Genomic DNA, 26,470 nt, shown 5'->3' on the forward strand with positions numbered 1-26,470 from the left:
AACTACATGTCTGTTAGTCCACCCATTGTACAGCACTATGGAATCTGATGGCACTATATAAATTGTGAAATAATACTAATAATAATAATAGCCAGACACCAGCTTCTGGGAGCGTTCCTAAGGAATCTTTGCCCATTGTTCATGAGCAATGGCCTCCAGTTCAGTAATATTCTTGGGTTTGCGTGGTGTGCACACCTGAGATTTTCTATGGGGTTCAAGGTAGGAGACTGTGATGGCCACTGTAGAATGTTCCTGGACTTCTTCTGAAACCATGCCTTGGTGGAATTTGAGGTATGCTTGGGATCATTGTCTTGTTGGAAGGTCCAATGACGCTCAAGCTACAGCTACCTCACAGACAGCATGACGTTTTCTCCTAGGATTCTCTGTTACTACAATGAATCAATCTTGCCTTCCGCACGCTGCAGGTTTCCAGTGCCAGAGGAAGCAAAGCAGCCCCAGAGCATCACCGAGCCACCACAATGCTTAACTATTGGCAGAATGCTCTTTACCTGCATCATTTTTCTTCCTCCAGATAAACCACTGATCTATTGGGCTGAAAAGTTCCAGTTTTTTTTCACCACTCCACAGAATAGAATCCTGTGACGAACTACCCTTTGCCACTAGCTTCTGGAGGGGCCTGATTGCCAGCCTCCTGCCCCAAGACTATGGGCCCTGCATAAAGACATGCTAAAAGGGACTTTCATGGGAAAATGTGCCTCTTACCTTCCATTTTTTTCTTGTCCTATTGTTCTCCAGCAGGGCGTTGTCCCAGGGACACTGCCAGACCAGTTGAAACTGGCTGCTTTGTCCCTCCTTAATCTCCCATCAGCCTTTGCTATTGTTTAACGCCATGGCGATCCAACTGTATTGGTGAGATCTGAGTGCTTTTCGGACATATTGAGCTCTCAGATCCAAGATATCTGGGGTTATGTTGGACATATAGGTTAAACACATTGTATTATATGAGTTATGTATTTTTATGTGGTTTTTGTAACAGTTTTTGACTTTGACAGATATTTCCTGTATCTGGAGATAATTAAGTTACCACAGCCACTTAAGTCAATTATCTCCAGGATAGAGGAGAAGAAAGACCGCCTGCACAGCCTAAATCTGTGGAACTCTTTTGGGCATGAAAACCATGCTTGCGGTCGGTCAAATTTGACTTCCACAAAACTTTTGAACCCCTGCTCTGATCTGGGTGATTTTTTGATTTGTTGTTCACCCAGATCGGGGCTATCCAGGGATGTAGGGATGTGGGGGTATGTGGTGTTTTGAGGTGTTTTCTGTGTTTTGTGAAAAATGTGTGTTTTCTGCCCGTGGGTAATTGAGTTAGTCCATTGTGTTTGTTAATTATCACAGGCAGAGGGGAGGGTTTGTGTACATTAGCTGGGAGTGTCTATCTGTACAATACTGTGTTGATTGACTGCTGTGACTGTGTCCTGTGCTCCAGAAGGTCCACGTGGGTGGTAACCTTGTGGGGAAAACTGTATAAAAGAAATGCTTGTGTGCTCATTAATCCAGTTCTACTTGACCCTCAACTCGCAGCCTCGTCTCGTGTTTTGGGGGGAACAGCAATAATCACTACAGGGATTGCTATGCTCTTCATACTTCTTTAGCCTCACTGCTAGCTCTTGAAAGAGCTCTCTATTCAGCTATACAGCTATACTCTCTTGGAGGAGAGACCCAGCTATACTCTCTTGGAGGAGAGACCCAGCTATACTCTCTTGGAGGAGAGGTCCTTCCCACATGCTCTTGGATCCAGAGGTTAAAGTCCCAGGGTGGGAAGGAGACGGTGAGATCCCAACCAAGCTACGGCGGTTCGTGGAGTCTGTGGTGCTTATGGTGTCTGGTGCGGTGCTGATGGTCCTTGAGAAGCACTGGGATCATCCGTCGGCGGAGGTGTCCGTTACAAATCCCAATACTTTTGGTTCATTTATAGGATTTTGGGCATACTGGAGCCTTATTTTCTTGTGGTTTTGGGTCAGTAGTGGTGTACATCTTGGAGTTCTGGCATGGAAACATTCTGTGTTTAGTACGCGCTTTACTTTTCTCACTGAAACCTCAGTACCTGCTGTACCTGATGCCAACAAGCCTTGCTGCAACTCTTTTGCAATGATTAGAGTGTTTTTTACAACTTGCCTTCTCAGAAATCTGGTTGCCATTGATAGCTTCCGTTTTCTGACCCATTAAGATAGTGTAACCACGGTTCCTTTAATATTGAACTTTCAAACTATGCTTCCAATGGAGTCTCTAGGAACATTTAGTGTGTTCGTTATTTTTTTGTATCCTGTTCCTTGTTTGTGAAGGGGCAATGATCTCTTCTCCTAACTGTTAGGGTCTTTTTACTCTAACATACAATCAAACATGACATTCAACAAACCCCTAGCCAGTTCAGGTATTTCAAGTTTTCCAGCTGAAGCACAGCTGGTGCAACTAATGAAGCCCTTGATTAGTTGCATCAGGTGTGCTTGAAGCAACACCTGTTTGCATACTTGTTCTGTTGTGAGGAATTCTATTTGGGGGTTGAATCATTTTGAGACTAGAGAAGTAATTATAAGTTGCATTTTCAGTTAAATTTGGGAAAACCACTTAAAACATTCCTTGTGTTGAGCTATTTCAATTGCTTTTGTTTGAATTGTGCATTGCAAACAGCTGAAAGTCTTTAAATGTTGACAAATAGATCTGATTTTAAATCGGGGTTCACTAATATTGATTGCAACTGTACGTTACCATCTGAGATAGTATGTTGGTTCCCACAGACATTATCTTATACATTATATTTGTGATACTGTCTGATACTTTATCTGTCTGAGATAGTATGTTGGTTCCCAGAGGCATTGCCTGATACATTATATACGTGTCACTGTCTGAGATAGTATGTTGGTTCCCAGAGGCATTGCCTGATACATTATATTCGTGTCACTGTCTGAGATAGTATGTTGGTTCCCAGAGGCATTGCCTGATACATTATATATGTGTCACTGTATGAGATAGTATAGCAGAAATTATTAAGATATTTTTTTATAATAACCCTTTCTCCAATTTCTGTTTGGTCTCCAAAAGGTAATAAGTCAATATCTGGCTGGAGTGAGCAGGCATCGATGACAGCCTTGTATCTGTAAAAGAAGATAGAAAATTAAAGATATATAAAAACATGGAAAGATGGAAGGAGGATTATATAAACTGGAAACAAATTCAGCAAAGATGCAAATAATTAAGTAAACATGAAGTAAACTAAACTAAGTGGAAACATATTTATCATACAGGTATTGATTAAGCCGAGAGAAAGGGGATTCACAAATAGGAAGTGGATTAAGCAAACAGGAAGTAACAGAGTTAACAGGAAGTGGATTTAAAAAATGGGTAGGAAACAGTAAACAAGAAGTGAATCAAGTAAACAGGAAGCAGATTCAGCAAAGCAGGAGGTGAAGTTTCAAATTATTAGAAAGTAGAGCTAAGCCATCAATCTGTGGTATTTACAGCATTCCTCAACTCTGTTACCTCAGTTTGTTGAATGTACTGCCAAACGTTATGTTCTCCTCCACCGTGGCATTAAGTAGCCAGGATTTCTGTCCAGCATAAGCCACGGCATGTCTGTTCTTGCTGCAAAGTGAAGACAGAATTGTTGGGGAGATAGAACTTGGGATTTTTCATTAAATGAAAGAATAGGAGACAGCACTCTTCATCCACCGACATAAAATGCTATTTACTGACAGATTAATACAGAGAAAATGAAAGACAAAGATCGAGGGGAAGGAAGATCAAGGATATTAGAGAAAAATATTAGTGTCCTGTTATAAATGGAAACTAATATATAAGCTAGCTCCTACAGGAATAACGTATTAAAGATATAGATACTTTGTTAATATAAAATTCATGTTAATATATATAAATCAATAATAAAAGTACCGTGTTAATATAGATACTTTGTTAATATAGATACCTCGGTGATATAAATACTGTGTTAATATAGATACCTCGATAATATAAATACTGTGTTAATATAGATACCTCGATAATATAAATACTGTGTTAATATAGATACCTCCATAATATAAATACTGTGTTAATATAGATACCTCGGTAATATAAATACTGTGTTAATATAGATACCTCGATAATATAAATAACGTGTTAATACAGATACCTCGATAATATAAATACTGTGTTAATATATAGATACCTCCATAACGTAAATATAGTGTTAATATAGATACCTCGATAATATAAATACTGTGTTAATATAGATACCTCGATAATATAAATACTGTGTTAATATAGATACCTCGATAATATAAATACTGTGTTAATATAGATACCTCGATAATATAAATACTGTGTTAATACAGATACCTCAATAATATAAATACTGTGTTAATACAGATACCTCGATAATATAAATACTGTGTTAATACAGATACCTCGATAATATAAATACTGTGTTAATACAGATACCTCGATAATATAAATACTGTGTTAATACAGATACCTCGATAATATAAATACTGTGTTAATACAGATACCTCGATAATATAAATACTGTGTTAATACAGATACCTCGATAATATAAATACTGTGTTAATATAGATACTGTAATAATATAAATACTGTGTTAATATATATACCTCGGTAATATAAATACTGTGTGTAGCGGTACTTACCTTATCCGGGGGCCGGACGCGGTCCTCTCTTCAAGCCGCGCGCGGTCCTGCGGCTGCACGAGCCGCGCGCGGCTCGTCCGACTGTTCAGACAGGAAGGCGGGCAGTGACCGCGAGAAGCGGTCACGTGTCCCGCCTGCAGCTAAGAGCGCGCCGCGAATCTCGGGCGCGCTCTTAAAGAGACAGTGGGAGCCTAAATTGCAAAAAGGCTCCCATTGGCTCCTGTCATGCCAATCACCCCATACACTTACCTGTTGGGGGAGTGGAAGTGACAGGAGCCAATCACATTAGTTTGAAGGCTATTTATACTTACCCTTTTCCCTTAGTTCCTTGCCCTATCGTGGTTTCTGCTACAGTTCCCTTTAGTGCTTGTTGTGTTCAGTTGTGTTTCTCCGTATTTGACCTTGGCTTTGTATTCTGACTTCGTTTTCGCTTTATCCTATTCTGTACTGTTTGCCGGCTTGCTGATTCCTGTGTACCAGTCCCCGGCTAGTTTTCGTTTACGCTGTCTCTTTGTGCCCTTGACCTCGGATCGTTCCTGACTCTGTCTTATCCTATTACGTCGAGTCCGGCCACTCTAAGGTCCGGTAGACGTATCTCTCCTCTGTACTGTCTTCTGTTAGGCTGGATCCTGCGTGTAGGGGTATATACTCGTTACATTACGATAGGGCCATGGACCCCGCAGATTTAGCACAACAGATGGCGACCCATGAGGCTAGATTTGTAGAGCAGGATCACCGTATGGATCAAATAGCTCAGGCTCTCCAGACGCTCTTAGCTAGAACCATTCCAGCAACCGCACCTAACCCTCCTGCACCCCTGCTTCCTGAAGTATCGACTATGCCTAACGCTACAGCACATTTAACGCCTCCTCCTAGGTATGGAGGGGATTCTAAGACATGCAGAGGGTTCATTAACCAAATAGAGTTTCATTTTGAAATGTATCCATGTTCATTTCCCACAGAGAGGTCTAAAGTTGGGTTCTTTATGCACCAACTTACCGACAAAGCACTTGAATGGGCAAACCCTATTTGGGAGGCTAATGGACCTATGGTGCATAACTTTCACAGTTTCCTAACAGCTTTTCGCAGAACTTTTGATACTATGAAAAGGTCTAAGAATGCCGCTAGAGCATTAATGAGGGTTAAACAGGGTTCTAGGTCTGTGGCTGATTACGCTATACAGTTTCGTACCCTTGCCTCACAGGTCGATTGGACCAATAATGGGTTAACTACGGCCTTCATGGAAGGTTTATCAGACTCTATATTGGATGAGGTAGCAGCTAAGGAGCTTCCTATTGCCTTAGAGGACCTTATTGACTACCTCATCGATATAGATAATAGGATTCGTGACAGGCTCTATACTAAGAACAGGAATAGACGTTTTGTTACACCTATTCAACCCAGAGTTAATATACCGGAGAGTGTTAAAGTATCTGAAGAGGAACCTATGCAATTAGGGGTTGCCAAACTCTCAGATACTGAGAAATTACATAGGAGAAGGGAGGGACTCTGCCTATATTGTGGTAAGAGAGACCATATGGTAAAGGAGTGTCCTCTGCTCCCGGAAAACTCTCGCACCTAAGACCTTATAGGGGACTGGCCTTGGGTGTGATTTCTAAGTCTCCTACATTGCCTCCTAACCGACTGCTTCTCCCTGTTTCTTTACATATGGGAGAGAGTTGTATAGTTGAAAACATAGACGCCCTGGTTGATTCTGGGGCAGCCGAGAACTTTATAGACTCTGGTTTTGTAAAGAGAAACAATATTCCCATCAGAGAGAAGGAGATACCCTTGGCCGTTGAGGCCATAGATGGTAGACCATTGATATCTCCTGTTGTTACTCACGAGACTACACCGCTACACATGTACACAGGGGTTCTACACTATGAAACCATTCGGTTCCAGGTCATCACCTCTCCCTCTTCACAGTTGGTGTTAGGGTATCCATGGTTACGTGCCCACAATCCCATTTTTGACTGGGAGACAGGGCAGATAAAATCATGGAGTGAAGCCTGCCATGAGTCATGTACTATTGAAGTCACGCCTGTGAATTCTATTAACGTTCCTACTGTTCCTCCTTTATCTACGACAATACCCTCTCAGTATTTAACTTTAAAGACTGTCTTTGATAAAAGAGAGGCTGACAAATTACCGCCTCACAGACCCTACGATTGTGCTATTGATTTGTTGCCTGGTACTATACCTCCTAAGGGCAGGGTGTACCCCCTATCGGTTCAAGAAAACCGTGTCATGGAGGAGTACATTAAAGAGTCATTAGACAAGGGATTTATTAGAAGATCCTCTTCTCCGGCTGGAGCGGGGTTCTTCTTTGTATCAAAGAAAGAAGGTGATTTAAGACCTTGCATTGATTATAGAGGTCTTAACAAGATCACCATCAAAAATGCTTACCCTATACCTCTAATAACAGAATTGTTTGACAGGCTCAAACATGCTACGGTATTCACCAAATTAGATCTTAGAGGAGCATACAATTTGATACGTATTAAAAAGGACCACGAATGGAAGACAGCCTTTAACACTCGGTCAGGTCATTATGAGTATACCGTCATGCCATTTGGGCTTTGCAATGCCCCAGCAGTGTTCCAAGAATTTATTAATGATGTCTTAAGGGACTTTATTCACTCATTTGTTATTGTGTACTTGGATGACATTTTAATATATTCTACTGACATTCACGCTCATCACAGACATGTTACAACAGTTCTGAAGACCCTTCTTGCTAATGGTCTTTATTGCAAATTAGAAAAATGTCTATTCGACCAGTCCGAGGTCCAGTTTCTAGGGTATTTGATTTCCGCCGAGGGTTTTCGGATGGATCCCCAGAAGCTCGCTGCAGTCATAGAATGGCCTCTGCCGCAAGGTCTGAAGGCCATCCAGCGTTTTCTGGGTTTCTCTAATTATTATAGACGTTTTATCAAAGGTTTTTCGTCTATAGTAGCGCCTATTACTCGTATGACTAAAAAGGATGGCAATACACGTGTCTGGTCTACTGAGGCACTTCAGGCTTTTGACTTTCTTAAAACTACGTTCGCCTCTGCCCCTATTTTACAGCATCCTGTCCCCTCATTGCCATATATACTTGAGGTTGATGCTTCCGATATAGGGGTAGGTGCTGTCTTATCCCAAAGAGAGTCTCCTGACAAGCCATTGCATCCTTGTGGCTTCTTTTCTAAACAAATGTCCAAGGCAGAGAGGAATTATGATGTGGGTAATCGCGAACTCCTTGCTATCATTTTAGCACTCAAAGAATGGAGACATTTGCTAGAAGGAACTAAGGATCCTATTCTCATATTTACAGATCATAAGAACCTATCCTACCTTAGCGAAGCTAAAAGATTGTCTTCAAGGCAGGCTAGGTGGTCACTGTTCTTGTCTCATTTTAATTATATAATCACCTATAGGCCAGGTGACCGGAACACCAAAGCGGACGCTCTGTCCAGACAATTCGAGACTATTGACAAACAGGAGATTGATGTCACTCCTGTCATTCCCCCAGACAGGATAATAGCAACTACTATATTGTCTATTTCCTCGTCCCTCTTGCAGGCCATACAAGCGAAACAAGGCATGGCACCCAGCGAGAGGCCTAATGATAAATTGTTCGTTGACATTCCCGAGAGACGGGATATTCTGTCACTTTATCACGATACTAAGACTGCTGGACATCCTGGTATTTCCAAAACAGTGTCAGCCGTTTCTCGGTATTTCTGGTGGGATACCTTACGTAAGGATGTTACTGACTATATAAGTGCTTGTACTACTTGTGCATGTATGAAAACTTCTCGTAGAGTTCCTTGTGGGCTGTTGCATCCGTTGCCCGTTCCCGAGAGACCTTGGTCTAATCTATCAATGGATTTTATTGTTGAATTACCCCCTTCGAATGGTAACACAGTCATCCTAATGATAGTAGATCGGTTTTCCAAAATGGCTCACTTTGTGTCCCTTCGCAAGTTGCCCACTTCCAAGGAATTGGCTCTTATCTTCGCTAGAGAAGTGTTTCGATTACATGGTATTCCCTTATCTATTGTATCCGATAGGGGTAGCCAATTTGTTTCCAGGTTCTGGAAAGCCTTTTGTTCGGAGATGGGTATTTCCCTCTCATTTTCTTCCGCTTACCATCCCCAGTCTAATGGAGCTGCTGAACGTGCCAACCAGTCTCTTGAGCAGTACCTCCGTTGTTTTGTGTCTCACCATCAGGACAATTGGTCTGACCTGCTTCCTTGGGCTGAATTTGCTCGGAATAATGCCACTCATGATTCTTCCGGCAAGAGCCCTTTTTACGTTGTCTATGGCCAGCATCCCGTTGTTCTTCCGGCTGCATTCTCCTCACAGGGCATGCCAGTTCTGGATGAGCATTTGGCTGGTTTGCGTAATACTTGGGAACAGGTTCAGCGTTCTTTGGTGGACTCTGCTGCCCGCCAGAAGGCTCAGGCTGACAAGCATCGCAGAGCGGCTCCTTCCTATGTTGTGGGGGACAGGGTTTTGCTTTCCACACGGAATATTCGCCTCCGGGTGCCTTCTATGAAATTGGCTCCCCGCTTCATTGGTCCTTATCGCATTATACATAAGGTTAATCCCGTTTCTTATGCCTTGGGTCTGCCTAAGAATCTGCGTATACCCAATGTTTTTCACACCTCTTTGTTGAAGCCTTACGTACGCAACCGCTATACCCGGCATACTCCCCCTCCCCCTCCTGTCTCTGTGGAGGGTCATGAGGAGTTCGAAGTATCTGCTGTTATTGACTCTCGTTTTCTTAGGGGTCGGCTTCAGTACTTGGTACATTGGAAGGGTTATGGGCCTGAGGAGCGCAGTTGGATTTCTGCGGATGCTGTTCATGCTCCCCGCCTTGTACGTTCTTTCCATTCGCGTTTTCCTGCCAGGCCTGGTCCTGCCCGCCCGGAGGGCGTGTCCTCAGGGGGGGGTACTGTAGCGGTACTTACCTTATCCGGGGGCCGGACGCGGTCCTCTCTTCAAGCCGCGCGCGGTCCTGCGGCTGCACGAGCCGCGCGCGGCTCATCCGACTGTTCAGACAGGAAGGCGGGCAGTGACCGCGAGAAGCGGTCACGTGTCCCGCCTGCAGCTAAGAGCGCGCCGCGAATCTCGGGCGCGCTCTTAAAGAGACAGTGGGAGCCTAAATTGCAAAAAGGCTCCCATTGGCTCCTGTCATGCCAATCACCCCATACACTTACCTGTTGGGGGAGTGGAAGTGACAGGAGCCAATCACATTAGTTTGAAGGCTATTTATACTTACCCTTTTCCCTTAGTTCCTTGCCCTATCGTGGTTTCTGCTACAGTTCCCTTTAGTGCTTGTTGTGTTCAGTTGTGTTTCTCCGTATTTGACCTTGGCTTTGTATTCTGACTTCGTTTTCGCTTTATCCTATTCTGTACTGTTTGCCGGCTTGCTGATTCCTGTGTACCAGTCCCCGGCTAGTTTTCGTTTACGCTGTCTCTTTGTGCCCTTGACCTCGGATCGTTCCTGACTCTGTCTTATCCTATTACGTCGAGTCCGGCCACTCTAAGGTCCGGTAGACGTATCTCTCCTCTGTACTGTCTTCTGTTAGGCTGGATCCTGCGTGTAGGGGTATATACTCGTTACACTGTGTTAACATAGATACTTTGATAATATATATACTGTGTTAATATAAATACCTCCATAATATAAATACCTACATAATATAGATACCATAATAATATAAATAACGTGTTAATAGATACCTCCATAATGTAAATATAGTGTTAATATATATACCTCGGTAATATAAATACTGTGCTAATATAGATACCATAATAATATAACTACGGTGTTAAAGGGACACTATAGTCACCTGAACAACTACAGCTTAATGTAGTTGTTCAGGTATGATCTATAGCTCCCTGGAGGCAATCTAATGTAAACACTGTATTTTCAGAGAAAATACAGTGTTTACATTGATTGATAGGAATACTTCCAGTGGCCGTCACTCAGACGGCCACCAGAGGGACTTCCTATCATGCAGGGCCCTAAAAAGGCCCTGTACACATCAGACGTATTAAAATACGTCTGACGTGTGCAGGAGAGAGAAGGCACTGTGTGCGCGCCTTCTCTCTCCAGCCTGTCAGCAGAGGAGGGGGGCGGGCAAAGACCGCATGCGCGGTAGTGCGCTCAGGACTTCAGAGGGCGGCATGAATGCCGCCCTCTGAAGTATGTGCGCATGTTTGGCGAAGCCACGCATGCGCACAAGGGAGCAATGATGCTTCCAAATAGAAGCGTCTGATTGCTCCCTTGTGACGAGACCAATCTCGCCACATTGCATTGGAGGAGCCTGGTTGCCCACCTGCTGCCTTTGGACTATGGGCCAGACTTTAAAAGACTTATTTTCCCTGCGGAAAGGCTTATTCGTGCCTTTTCTGCCGGGGTGTTCGGTAGATTTTATCTACCGAGCAAACTACCGATTGCACAGCCACCTGGGAGCTGGAGTGTGCCGCCAATTGACCACCCTGAAGCTGCGGTTAACCGCAGCTTAATTGACGAAGGCAGGGTGGTCTTTGTTCGTCGACCGAACACGTGGCGGCGGCCATTTTACAAGTCCCGTACGGCCAGCGGTGTTCGGCACCTAAAACTATGGAACTATAAATGGACACTTATTTGCACGAACACCGCTGAGCCGTCCGTCTCCTGGTTCCTGTTCGTGGGGATGTAGCCGAACAGCCGTTCATACGGTAGTTTGTTTCATGTGAACTGTAGTAACCCAGATAGCTATGCCATGGAGCCTATTCGTGTGATTAAAGACTTTGGCTCCATGGCGATTTAACTGTATTCGGTTGGTCTGAGTGCCATTCACCTAATAATGGGCACTCAGACCTGAGCTATCTGGGGATATGTAACATGTCTGTGTTTAATGTAATAAAAGTAACTTTATATATTTTAAAACATAATACTGTATTTAGGTCCCCACATGTGTAATGGAGTTTTGTCTTTGCCCTGGGAGATAATTGGATTACTTCTCCAATTATCTCCAGGGCAGAAGGGAGGAAGCCAGGATGCATTGTGGGGATGTTTTACTTTGGTTTGTCCTGAAATGCTAAGTGTCTGTCTTTTGTTACAGTCTTCCATTTGGTCCCCTAGGGGAGTGTCCACCAGGTGGGAGACCTGCATGAATACAGGGGCAGGTAGCCCTCAATAAACAGACCACTGCTTGACCCTCAACACGGAGCCTTGTCTCGTCCTTGGGGGAATTCACTGTATGCTGTTGGAGATTGATTGCTAGGAGTGTAAGCTGATGTATGCTTTTCCTGTTCGTCTGCTAGCAGCTATTCGTGAGGTTCCAGTTTGGAGTGCTACCTTATTCCCTGGTATGCAGTTCGGGAGTTTGATGCATTCACCTATATCCAATTCGTGAGTTTTGATGTTCTGCAGTAGCTGTGCCTGTCTGTGAAAAGGGGATTATCGCCTAAACGGATTTTTACCCCTTTTCTGCTGAAACGGTCCGTTACATCCCTGCTCGCGCCCGCCTATTTCGTCATTTTGACGAAATAGGGGGCGCGGCTTCACGAGGCTCCCGGCGCTGGAACCAGGAGTAAAAACTGCTGCCTGGAGAGTCCCTTTAATATAGATACCTCAGTGATATAAATAATGTGTTAATATAGATACCTCGATAATATAAATACTGTGTTACTATAGATACCTCAATAATATAAATACTGTGTTACTATAAATACCTCAATAATATAAATACTGTGTTGATATTTTATCAATATAAACATCGTGTTAATACAGATACAGAGAATTAGATTATAATTATTTTTATCTTTGGGATGTAAAGGGGAACTCTCAATTCCCATGATTTTTAATATCATGTTTTTTTTTCCCATCAGAATAAACCAATATTTATTTGCTTATATATTTTAACTTTTCAAAATCTACACCATTTTATCCTGCAAGTGGGAGCCTCCATCTTAGCTTCCTGTCAATCTTTGTTATAAGCTCCGCCTTTTGCACCTGGCAGTCTTCATAGAAAAAGCATTCAGAGAAAGGAAACAATGTTGCTATATCTCCTCCTCATTTTCATTGTGTGCCCTGGCTATGCCATGACATAGATTGACTATGATGTAAATTGCTGTTTGCATTTAAAAGAAAAGGAAGCGTCTCATGAACAAAGGTTAACACAAGTTCTATATTTTCAATGTTTTATTTAATGGTGTAAACTCCAGAGAAGTGACAATTCCCCTTTATCTTTTCCACCAGATATCAGGTGACTGTGTGAAACTAGTGCTCAAAGGATGAGAGAGAGAGGAAACATCACCTGGAGACTGAAATTCGAAAATCCTTTAAATGATGGAAGGAACTAGAAAATTAGAATAGTTAATGTTAAAGAAAGACATCATTTTATTAATAGATATATTATTGAGGGAAAGCAATCCATTGAATATAAACACATTAACCATCAGTTTGCAGATATTAGGATAATTAAAGGGTAAAACCGAAAACGTGAGAAATCTTACAAACAGGAAAGGCGGATAATCAGTTAAAACCACAAAGCGTCAGAGCACGATCTATTTCTCCCACGCATTAAGACTTCCATTAATTATCAAATAAAAATTATTACAAATCACAAAATATTAAGGTAGGAACTGGGGGGACGACAACAAACAGTATTAATGAACCACAAACTAATACCTTCTGTCCACGTCACAAGACAGGTCGCTGTCATATTCACTGCAAGTTATGGTAAACACGAGTCAGCGAGATACCCACTCCACAAAAGGGCCGAAAGCAGGAAATAGCAGCAATGGGGTAAATATTTAAATTCATATTCCATCTATTATGTCAATGGATGGAATATGATATGTCACCATCTATCCATCTATTCATTCTACATCTATCCATCCATCATTATCTATCTATCCATCCATCATTATCTATCCATCTATCCATCTATCCATCTATCCATCTATCCATCTATCCATCCATCATTATCTATCCATCTATCCATCCATCATTATCTATCCATCTATCCATCCATCATTATCTATCCATCAAACCATTATCTATCAATCATCCATCCTCTATCTGTCCATCATCTATCAATCTATCAATTTATCTATCAATTTATCTATCCATCATTATCTATCCATCATTATCTATCCATCATTATCTATCCATCATTATCTATCCATCATTATCTATCCATCATTATCTATCCATCCATCCATCCATCTATCCATATGTCCATCATTATCTATCCATCGTTATCTATCCATCTTTATCTATCCATCGTTATCTATCCATCGTTATCTATCCATCGTTATCTATCCATCGTTATCTATCCATCGTTATCTATCCATCGTTATCTATCCATCGTTATCTATCCATCGTTATCTATCCATAGTTATCTATCCATCGTTATCTATCCATCGTTATCTATCCATCGTTATCTATCCATCGTTATCTATCCATCGTTATCTATCCATCGTTATCTATCCATAGTTATCTATCCATAGTTATCTATCCATAGTTATCTATCCATAGTTATCTATCCATCGTTATCTATCCATCTATCCATATGTCCATCATTATCTATCCATCATTATCTATCCATCATTATATATCCATCCATCCTTCCTCTATCTATCCCACAGTCACTACTTGAAATTTAACCAAGATAGACAATATATGAAGATTGCATTATGGGTAATCCCATCACCAATAATTTTACCCAGCACTATTTGCTACATACCGGTGGGACAAAAAAACATGAACCCTTAATAAATGAACCTGCATATTGAGCAGAATCCTTGTTGTGACGAAGTGCCCTTCGCCACTTTGTCCTGGAGAGGCCTGCTTGCCCGCCTCCTCCCCTGCGACTATGGTCCTGGACTATATTGCACTGCAAACCCTGTATTCCGGCATATGGACTTGTATTAGACTGTCTTTTTCCCTTTATCTATACTGTAGGTTTGGACTGCTAATATAACCTAACAGCCAGGGGATTTAGGCGAATATAGTGCATGAGAATGCCATTACTGGAGAATACAGCCGTTCGCATGATTTCATGCGAATTCTTTGTGCTCTGAATAGGTGGCCGCCATTTCGGGACTTTTCCACGTGTTCGCGGCCATCTTGCGTGCGAACAGCGGTGTTTGCCTGTGAACGCATGGAACTGAAATCGGAAGCACAAACAGGCGAATACCGCTAAGACCTCCAGACATCCAGAATTACGCACGGAAACTACCGAACGACCGGCCGTTCGGTAGTTATACTTAACTTAGTATGGGGATTCTAGCGACCACAAAGATGCGAATGGATGGCAAGAATTTCGTCTATTTTACCGTGCGAACGGAGACCGACCGCAAGGCCAAAACTCATGGAACTATTTTCGGCTAGTTGGTCTGTGCGGTCGGTCAAAACTTTGGAGCCCTGTATCTCCCGAACCATCCATCCGAATGGGCTGATTTTTGGACAGACTGTTCCCCTGAACAAGGGCTATTTGATACCAGATTTAAAGCTGTACCCCCTGTTTTTGGGGTACATCCAGAACTTGGGTAAAATAATGTATGTTTTAATTGGGTTATGTGTTTATCTGAGGGGAGGAGACGTGGGGGTGTTACCATGCATGTGATTGGTCAATTTCATCCTCCCCCTGGGAGTGTCCTGTATGTACCTGATCCTAATAAAAAGCAGGCTGGGTGTTCCAGTCCTCAGACCTCTTCTGACCCTCAATACGTAGCCGTGTCTCGTTATTGGAGGGAACTGCTATATCACACTGGGGATTGCTATGCGCTGCATATTCCCCTGAGCTCTTAATCACTTAGCTCTTTTAAGAGCTTGTTCCGGATACGCTCTCCTGGAGGAGAGGTCTTCCCCACACGGTCCTGGAGGACAGAAGCCGATCCAGGGTGGAAGGAAGACGGCTCCAGTTAAGCTACGGCGGTTGTGGAGTCTGCGGTGGTTGTGGTGTCGTCTGCAGTGCTTGGAGTCCTCTGAGAGCGCTAGGAGCATCCATCAACGGAGGGTACTCGGTCGGGGTACACGGAGCTCCGTTACACTTGTCTATTAACACAAGCTTGTATTGTGGATGCTTTATATTGAATCCATACGTTGTGCTATATACTGACCTGAAGATGGCTTTGCTCACAGACCCATTATTACACTGGAATATAATACAAGTTAAAGTAAACTCTGTGAATATTGTATTTGTATTCCCTTTCCAGCATGAAAGGAGTTGCCATTGACCTGGGGATGGTGTCAATCTATAATGAGCATTGCTGGTCAAAGGACTATGGAGTGCCTATTAAAACTAATGGGAACTCGTGCACATTTTATGGGTCCTCTCTGTAAGCAGACCATTGAACGGTCTCTCCAGTATGTTTCAATAACTTGATACAGAGTAAAATATCTGAATTATCCCCCAATGAGTCCTAGCTTATTGCGTATGTATAGAAAGAGCCAGGATGATGTCAAACAGCTGGAAATAAAACAGGACATGGGATGGATTTCATTTTATATCTGCTGGTTGGAAAGTCATCGAACAGATTTTGGCTCCAAAGCTACTTTGTTATCTTGAAACTGTGTCTCAAATTCTATATCCCATTAGCATAGTCTGTATATTCCCAGCTTTCTCTAATACATGGGAATGTACATAAATATTATCTTTAACATTTTGGGTGCATTCATTTAAGTTCTCTTTGTTCACATATTCACCTTTTACAAAATATATCTCTGAAAATACTTAAAGGGACACTATAGTCGCCAGAACAACTACAGCTTATTGTATAATATACAGCTTATTGTATAATATACAGCTTATTGCATAATATACAGTGTATTGTATAGTATACAGTGTATTGTATAGTATACAGTGTATTGTACATTATACAGCTTATTGTACAGTACATAGCTATTGTATAATATACAGCTTATTGTATAGTATACAGCTTATTGTACAGTACATAGCTATTGTATAATATACAGCTTATTGCACAGTACACAGTTTATTGTATAATATACAGCGTATTGTATAATATACAGCTTAATGTATAATATACAGCATATTTTATAGTATAGAGCCTATTGTACAGTACACAGCTTATTGTATAGTATACAGCTTATTGTACAGTACATAGCTATTGTATAATATACAGCTTATTGTACAGTACACAGTTTATTGTATAATATACAGCGTATTGTATAGTATACAGCTTATTGTTTAATATACAGCTTATTGTTTAATATACAGCTTATTGTATAGTATACAGCTTATTGTATAATACACAGCGTATTGTATAGTATACAGCTTATTGTATAATATACAGCGTATTGTATAGTTGACAGCTTATTGTATAATATACAGCGTATTGTATAGTATATAGTTTATTGTATAGTATACAGTGTAATGTACATTATACAGCTTATTGTATAGTACACAGCTTATTGTACAGTACACAGCTTATTGTATAGTATACAGTGTAATGTACATTGTACAGCTTATTGTACAGTACACAGCTTATTGTATAGTACACAGCTTATTGTATAGTACACAGCTTATTGTATTTGTTCTGGTGAGTATAATGATTCCCTTCAGACCTTTTGCTTTAAACACTGTTTGTTTCAGAGGAAATGCAGTGTTTACGTTACAGCCTAGGGATAACTTCACTGGCCACTCCTCAGATAGCTGCTAGAGGTGCTTCCTGAGTCAGTGCTGCACAGTGTGACTGACATTCAGCGTCTCCTCCCTCTGCATGCAGACACTGAACTTTCCTCATAGAGATGCTTGGATTCAATGGATCTCTATGAGGAGGTGCTGTTTGGCCCTGCCCCCATTCCACCTACAGGAAAGCATTGGATTGTCTAAATATCGTACGTTTTGATGATGTCACCAAGGAGACGGATCAGGGGCGTGGCCAGTGCCAGCGGACATGCGTGGCATTGGAAATAAGGTAAAATCTCTTTTTAGGAGGGTAAGGGGGGGCAAGTCACCTATATGGTGGATTAAACTCTATAGGGTCAGGAATACATGTTTGAGTGTTCCTTTAATTTTCCGTCAGGGTGTATTGGGCCATATTGAAAACGCTGTGTGCTTTCTAGAATCTTCTTATTTATCTATAAGGAGATTGTGAAAGGTCCTCCCAGTGCGCGTGTCTGAGTGTGGGGCTCCGATAATTAGACATTTCTTTACATACAATTCCTGTGCCTATAATAATCCGTTTCCCACGGTTAAGATGAATTATCAGAAAAGTAACACTATCTGCCTGTGTTTTCCTACACGTGTAACCCAAAGCAGAGACAATGTGTGTTAAACAGCCGTACCTGGAATGTCCATCCAAAGTCATTTCCCCTTCAGGAAGCCTGAAATTAGCAGCAGAATATTATCGGGAAAAATAAAAACACAGCTGGAGAGAAATAATTAGACTGAAAACATGAGAAACACCAGGAAAAAAAACATTTCACAAATAATCGCAATTTCAAACTATAGAGATCTGCAAAGTCAAAGAGTTAGCAAATATTGATCTCACAGAGACGGGGCGGCCAGAGATCGCGCTCGGACTAAGGGTTCAGTAAAGAAAAAAAAAAACAAATCAGGAAATCCCCCTACTTAACATTTTGCCCTACTCGTGGTAACGAAGGAGGGTAGAAACAGGGCTCTTGGGGGCGAGTGTAACAGGACTGAGAGATGACAGAGAGGTCCAAGTCAACTTTAATAATATCAAAATATTATCAAATTACAATAAAATAATGTAATGTCTAATCTACAAATACAAGAACCTACTAATCTAAACCTGGGCGCAACTAGGATATTTTTTTGGATTAGTGTTAACATTTGAGATCAGGGTTCAGGTTTGGAATAAAGATAACGTTTGGGATTAGAGTTTGAGATTTAATATAATGTTTTGGATGAGGATTAGAGTTCGAGATTTAATATAATGTTTTGGATGAGGATTAGAGTTCGAGATTTAATATAATGTTTTGGATGAGGATTGAATTTAAGCAATGTTTTGGATTAGGGTTTGAGATTAAACATAATATTTTGGATTAGGGTTTGAGATTAAACATAATATTTTGGATTCGAGTTTGAGATTTAATATAATGTTTTGGATTAGAGTTTGAGATTTAATATAATGTTTTGGATGAGGATTAGAGTTTGAGATTTAATATAATGTTTTGGATGAGGATTAGAGTTTGAGATTTAATATAATGTTTTGGATTAGAGTTTGAGATTTAATATAATGTTTTGGATGAGGATTAGAGTTTGAGATTTAATATAATGTTTTGGATGAGGATTAGAGTTTGAGATTTAATATAATGTTTTGGATTAGAGTTTGAGATTTAATATAATGTTTTGGATGAGGATTAGAGTTTGAGATTTAATATAATGTTTTGGATGAGGATTAGAGTTTGAGATTTAATATAATGTTTTGGATGAGGATTAGAGTTTGAGATTTAATATAATGTTTTGGATGAGGATTAGAGTTTGAGATTTAATATAATGTTTTGGATGAGGATTAGAGTTTGAGATTTAATATAATGTTTTGGATGAGGATTAGAGTTTGAGATTTAATATAATGTTTTGGATGAGGATTAGAGTTTGAGATTTAATATAATGTTTTGGATGAGGATTAGAGTTTGAGATTTAATATAATGTTTTGGATGAGGATTAGAGTTCGAGATTTAATATAATGTTTTGGCATATGGATTGAATTTAAGCAATGTTTTGGATTAAGGTTTGAGATGAAACATAATATTTTGGATTAGAGTTTGGGTTTGAGAATGAAAATAATGTTTAGGATTAGGATTTGAGATTAGGGGAAGGTAACGTTTATGGATTGTGGTGTTCAGGAGATTCAGGTTTGATATTAGGATCAGGTTTGTAAGAAAGGTAAATTGTGGGATTAGAATTTGAGATTAGGATTCAAGTATTGCATTAAAAGGTAACATCTTGTATTAGGGTTGTATATTAAAATTAAAATGTAGGGATTATGGTTTGAGATTAAGATTCAGGTTTGGTTGAAGGTAAGGATTGCTATGAATGTTCTGGATTACAGCTACAGTTTTGGATTAGGGTTAACGATAAAGAGACATCTTCCAGGTCCAAAATATATTTGGCACCAGGCTCTTAATCCTAATCTTTTTTATTACTAATCCTAAAATGTAATCCTTCATAATAATCCTAATCTGTAATCCGAAGCAGGTTTATCCTTTACTTCCTGTTTGAACCATTTAAAGGTGCTTGTTTAATGCTAATTTCAGTGGTATGTGGGGTTCCACTGAATCAGGACCTGGTTACTTACTTGTTCCAACAGACTCTCCCTTCCAAGCTTTGCATCTCACCCAGGATCGCCAAAAGGAGGGAAGATTTGCCACAGCCCACTTGGCCCACAACCATTGTGAGATGTCCTTCAGTGGGGATAAAGGGAAATATTCCGTGTAAACATCTCACATACATATAGAGATCTACAGGCGGGTTAAATGAAAGGAATTCTAATATTCCTGAGAGGGGAAAAGAAAGAGTTAACTGAAAGGAACATAAGAATAAACATAGTTACAACAGAACTGAATGTCGCAGCCCTGGGATTGTTTTTTTGTTTTTCCCCAAAGACAATTTTAATAAATAGAGGATGGAATGCATACCGAATGGTCACAAACTAAATACATGTATCTGTTGTCAGAGGTTTAGCAAAATAAAAAAAAACTAGATATGAAACAGACAAAATCCGTGTCCTGAGAATTTTGAGTAAAACTGAAGGACATTATGGCAGCTGGTGGCTTGTGGAAGTAGCATCGAAGAGATAAACTATCATATCTCTCAGGGAGCTAATGTATTTCTGGTTAACCTCGTAATATTGTATAGCAATAGTGGGTGCGTTTACCTGTGGGTATCTGGATATCGATGTTGGACAGTGTGGCCAGGCCGCTTCCCCAGGAGAAATAACCACCGTACACCTATCAGTGAAAGAAACCAAATCTTCTACTGTTAGTGCGCTCCCTCTCAATCTATCAACATATCAAAACAGAGATTTTATTAATCTGAGATCACGGGTCTAAATCCCTCTTTGCAAAGTCCTTATTTCATCTCAATGAGTGGAAGATCCTGCTTGAGAGATTTAAAGCACTATTTGGATGGTGCCCCCAAACCTCATATACTCCCTGTCTGCACTGACAGACCCCATAAGGTGACACATCCCCTCACCTGTTAGACCCCATTAACCTGATGGATCCCTACTTTGATGAACTCCAAAGGTTAATGGATCCCTACATGACAATCGCCCCCTAACCTGGCCGATTAAGACCATAGGTCATTCATCATCTCGCTCTGTGCTTTCTACCAACATTTACTAAACGTACAATATCCTCTATCTGAATACAAAGATCTTCTTCTGAACAGAATGATTGTGCGTCATAGAAGTTTTGTCCCGTTGATTTTAAGTTTAAGATAATGTGTGTGCTGGGAAAGTCTTCGATTTTAGGTTTTACATCAAACATGCTATAGTTTAATAATTTATCTTCCTTTAACCTCTTCACTTCCAAAAATGTTTGTTTGAAAATTATTAGTATAATATATAATTACAATCTATAATAAAACAGCAATAAGCATACAGGAGGTGTGGCAAAACTATATAGTGTTTCCAAATTATACTATAATATCCAAATATCCCGTGTATAGGTATATATAAAGATCCCAATGCGCTTTTTCAATCCCCGGAATGCTAATGTGAGATTTGGGGAGGGGAGGGGGGAGAGAAAGCATTGTTTTAAACAAACCTTGATTGCTGCTTCATCGAGATCGGATGGACGCGTCGATCTGTAGGATGACTTTTCATATCGATCCATCTGGTGTCGCAATGGCTGCTTCCTGTTAAAAGCCCGTGAATTCTGCAAGTGGCAGGGGAGAAAATCAGCCCAGCAAGCATCAAACAGAGTTTGGGTAAAGTTCCCTTCACACAGAGGGAGAATTTCCTAAAACTATCAATTAGTAAAAAATCTAAATGAAATCTATAGCTACAGTTGTAATCAAAATGATTCAACCCCCATTGAAAATCAGGTTTATTGTCAAACTTTACAGACTTTCAGCTGTTTGCAATGAAAAAATCAATTGAAATAGCTTAATACAACAAATGCTTCAAACGCAACTGAAAACGCGACTTCTCCAGTCTCAAAATTATTCAACCCCCTACTACTTAGTAGAGCGCCCTTTTGCGGTTATGACCTGCTGCAAACGAGATACATTGCCAGACACCAGCTTCTGGGAGCGTTAATTAGGAATCTTAGCCTGTTGCTCATGAGCAATGGCCTCCAGTTCAGTAATATTCTTGGGTTTGCGTGCTGCAACCGCCTTCTTCAAATCCACCCAGAGATTTCCTATGGTGTTCATACCAGGTGACTGATGGCCACTGTAGAATATCCCAGGACGACTTCTTCTGCAATCTAAACTTGGTGGAATTTGAGGTATGCTTGGGCTCAATGTCTTGTTGGAAGGCCCAATGACATCCAAGCTTCAGCTTCCTCACAGACGGCGTGATGTTTTCTCCTAGGATTTACTGATACTTCAATGAATCCATCTTGCCTTCCACATGCTGAAGGTTTTCGGTGCTAGGGGAGGCAAACAAGCCCCAGAGAATCACCAAGCCACCACCATGCTTAACTCTTGGCAGAATGTTCTTTTTAGCATAAGCTTCATTCTTCTTCCTCCAGACATATCGCTGATCCATTGGGCCGAAAAGTTCCAGTATTGTTTCATTGCTCCACAGAACAGAATCCCAAAACTGCTGTGGCTTATTTTTATGATCTTGAGAATACCGGTGCTGACTTTTCTTGTGCTTTGGGTCAGTAGGTCTTGGAGTTCTGGCATGGAAACCTTCTGCGTTTAGTATCCACCTTACTGTGCTCACTGAAACCTCAAAGTCTTGCTGCAGGTCTTTTGCAGTCACTCAGGTTATTCACAACCTGTCTTTTCAGAAATCTGTTTGCAGCCATTGAAGGCTTCCTTTTTCTGCCCTGTTCAGGTAGTGTAACCACTAACTTTGAACTTCCGAACTATGCTTCCAGCAGTGTCTCTAGAAACATTCAGTGCCTTTGCTATCTTTTTGTATTCCTTGTTTGTGAAGGGTGATGATCTCCTATCTTCACTTTGTGGACCATATTTCCAACATGCAGTCAAATGTGACACTCAACAAATCGCGAGCCAGTTTGGGTATTTCAAGTGTTACAGCTCAATCACACATGTTGCAACTAATTAAGCCCTTGATTAGTTGCATCAGGTGTGCATGAAACAACACCTGTTTTGCATATTCGTGCTGTTATGAGGGTTATATTCAGAGGTTGAATAATTTTGAGACTGCAGAAGCCATTACAAGTTGCAATTTGACTTGAATTTGGGGAAACCACTTGTAACGGACCGTTTCTCTTACAAGAGGATAAAACCCAATTTAGGCGATATCCCCCTTTCCGGATGCAGAGGCAGCTACTGCAAACACCACTCTCCCGACTGGAGACACACGAACACTGGAACAGCTGAACAAGAAAAGCAGACATCAGCTTACACTCCTGGCAGTCAGCATACAATCCAATTCCCCCAAAGAACGAGACGACACATCGCTTTGAGGGTTAAGCAGGAACTCTGGACTGGCTCATCCAGCCTGGCTTTTATTACAAGTGTTGAGAATACAGGACCACCCACAGGGAGGGACAAAACAACCAATAGCATAATGGTTACAACCCCCAGGTTTCCTCCCCTCAGATAACCAGTTAACATAATTATTACAGCCAGGGAAAATACAGTTTTTATACATGTGCTATAACTTTAAAACCATACATACATATTTGGAATCAGCACACTTTAAATATAAACACTTCCAAAAATCAGCCAAATCCCTCCAGTGGATCAAAAGTTAGCTGGAGGTCCCTTTATGACCGACCGCAAGCACAATTTCCTGCCCAAAACAGTTCCATAGATTTGGGCTGTGCGGCCGGTCAATTTCATGCGAAAAAACGACTAAGTCCCATTTCGAACGGGACTTAGTCTCTGGAGCTGAAAAACGAAGTGTAGGAGAAGGTAAGGGTCAGCGGTGTTCGGTAAAATGTGTAGCCGATTTCAGTTCCATGAATTTGGCTACACATACCGCTGACCTCGTTCGAATGAACAAAGATGGCCACCACGTGTTCGTTTGTCGAATGGCGGCCACTTCGACTACTTCGGCACTTCGGCTGCATCCGAAGTGCCCATTTAAAGCTGCAGCACTGTTCCAAATTATTTAAAGGGACAGTCTTATAAAATCCAATCTGCTAAAAGAGTCTTTAACAGGTAATACCTTCATGGGGCCATAGTCTTAAAGGGTATTGTTACCAAAAGTCTCAATATGGCCCCAGACAGTTCTTAAAGGGCCAGCAGCAGCCCAATATAAAATAAAACATGCCCAAATGTAGTTTTTAAAGTGCAATATGTCCAGGGGCCATAGTCAGCGGGCAGGAGGCTAGCAACCAGGCCTCTCCAGTTCACAGTGGCGAAGTTGGTTTCACCACACCACTTAAAGCATTTGTTATGTTTAGCTATTTCAATTTCCTTTGATTTATTTATTGCAAACGGCTGAAAGTATGTAAATTTTTACAATAAACCTGATTTTCAATTAAGGTTGAATAATATTGATTACAACTGTATATAGCACAAGTATTTTTTACATGTTTTACTGCTTCCATTAAGACTATTCCAGGTATCTACTACCCTTTCTGTATCACTGTTACTGCTCCCACTGGAAGGCTGTTCCAGGTATCTACTACCCTTTCTATATCACTGTTACTGCTCCCACTGGAAGGCTGTTCCAGGTATCTACTACCCTTTCTATATCACTGTTACTGCTCCCACTGGGAGGCTATTCCAGGTATCTACTACCCTTTCTATATCGCTGCTACTGCTCCCACTGGAAGGCTATTCCAGGAATCTACTACCTTTTCTATATCACTGTTACTGCTTCCACTGGAGGGCTATTCCAGGTATTTACTACCCTTTCTATATCACTGTTACTGCTCCCACTGGAAGGCTATTCCAGGTATCTACTATCCTTTCTATATCACTGTTACTGCTCCCACTGGGGGGCTATTCCAGGTATCTACTACCCTTTCTATATCACTGTTACTGCTCCCACTGGAAGGCTATTCCAGGTATCTACTACCCTTTCTATAACACTGTTACAGCTCCCACTGGAAGGCTATTCAAGGTATCTACTACCCTTTCTATATCACTGTTACCGCTCCCACTGGAAGTCTATTCCAGGTATCTACTACCCTTTCTATATCACTGTTACCGCTCCCACTGGAAGGCTATTCCAGGTATCTACTACCCTTTCTATATCACTGTTACCGCTCCCACTGGAAGGCTATTCCAGGTATCTACTACCCTTTCTATATCACTGTTACCGCTCCCACTGGAAGGCTATTCCAGGTATCAACTACCCTTTCTATATCACTGTTACCGCTCCCACTGGAAGGCTATTCCAGGTATCTACTACCCTTTCTATATCACTGTTAGTGCTCCTACTGGAAGGCTATTTAAGGTATCTACTGCCCTTTCTATATCACTTACTTCTCCCACTGGAAGGCTATTCCAGGTATCTACTGCCCTTTCTATATCACTGTTACTGCTCCCACTGGAAGGCTGTTCCAGGTATCTACTACCCTTTCTATATCACTGTTACTGCTCCCACTGGAAGGCTGTTCCAGGTATCTACTACCATTTCTATATCGCTGTTACTGCTCCAACTGGAAGGCTGTTCCAGGTATCTACTACCCTTTCTATATCGCTGCTACTGCTCCCACTGGAAGGCTATTCCAGGAATCTACTACCTTTTCTATATCACTGTTACTGCTCCCACTGGAGGGCTATTCCAGGTATTTACTACCCTTTCTATATCACTGTTACTGCTCCCACTGGAAGGCTATTCCAGGTATCTACTATCCTTTCTATATCACTGTTACTGCTCCCACTGGGGGGCTATTCCAGGTATCTACTACCCTTTCTATATCACTGTTACTGCTCCCACTGGAAGGCTGTTCCAGGTATCTACTACCATTTCTATATCGCTGTTACTGCTCCAACTGGAAGGCTGTTCCAGGTATCTACTACCCTTTCTATATCGCTGCTACTGCTCCCACTGGAAGGCTATTCCAGGAATCTACTACCTTTTCTATATCACTGTTACTGCTTCCACTGGAGGGCTATTCCAGGTATTTACTACCCTTTCTATATCACTGTTACTGCTCCCACTGGAAGGCTATTCCAGGTATCTACTATCCTTTCTATATCACTGTTACTGCTCCCACTGGGGGGCTATTCCAGGTATCTACTACCCTTTCTATATCACTGTTACTGCTCCCACTGGAAGGCTATTCCCGGTATCTACTACCCTTTCTATATCACTGTTACTGCTCCCACTGAAAGGCTTATCCAGGTATCTACTACCCTTTCTATATCACTGTTACTGCTCCCACTGGAAGGCTATTCCAGGTATCTACTACCCTTTCTATATCACTGTTACTGCTCCCACTGGAAGGCTATTCCAGGTATCTACTACCCTTTCTATATCACTGTTACTGCTCCCACTGGAAGGCTATTCCAGGTATCTACTACCTTTTCTATATCACTGTTACTGCTCCCACTGGAAGGCTATTCCATGTATCTATTACCCTTTCTATATCATTGTTACTGCTCCCACTGGAAGGCTATTCCATGTATCTACTACCTTTTCTATATCACTGTTACTGCTCCCACTGGAAGGCTATTCCAGGTATCTACTACCCTTTCTATAACACTGTTACAGCTCCC

General features: G+C 41.3%; 1 protein-coding gene across 7 annotated transcripts in view; it reads right to left on the reverse strand.

Moving 5' to 3' along the window:
* ABCC9 (ATP binding cassette subfamily C member 9) overlaps positions 1-26,470 on the reverse strand; it is a 176,238-nt gene that overhangs the window by 71,429 nt on the left and 78,339 nt on the right. For 4 of the 7 annotated variants that reach the window (XM_063446650.1, XM_063446653.1, XM_063446652.1 and 1 more), the window contains exons 15-22: positions 21,418-21,528; positions 20,526-20,598; positions 19,947-20,052; positions 17,968-18,006; positions 13,339-13,377; positions 12,965-13,006; positions 3,502-3,603; positions 3,032-3,116 (exon numbers count right to left, since the gene is read on the reverse strand). In XM_063446650.1, the coding sequence (XP_063302720.1) occupies positions 3,032-3,116; positions 3,502-3,603; positions 12,965-13,006; positions 13,339-13,377; positions 17,968-18,006; positions 19,947-20,052; positions 20,526-20,598; positions 21,418-21,528 (597 nt within the window). The remainder of the gene's footprint in view (positions 1-3,031; positions 3,117-3,501; positions 3,604-12,964; positions 13,007-13,338; positions 13,378-17,967; positions 18,007-19,946; positions 20,053-20,525; positions 20,599-21,417; positions 21,529-26,470) is intronic. The other 3 variants (XM_063446654.1, XM_063446656.1, XM_063446657.1) reach the window with 3 other exon arrangements.

Source organism: Pelobates fuscus, chromosome 3, assembly GCF_036172605.1.
Source record: "Pelobates fuscus isolate aPelFus1 chromosome 3, aPelFus1.pri, whole genome shotgun sequence".
NCBI classification, from domain to species: Eukaryota; Metazoa; Chordata; class Amphibia; order Anura; family Pelobatidae; genus Pelobates; species Pelobates fuscus.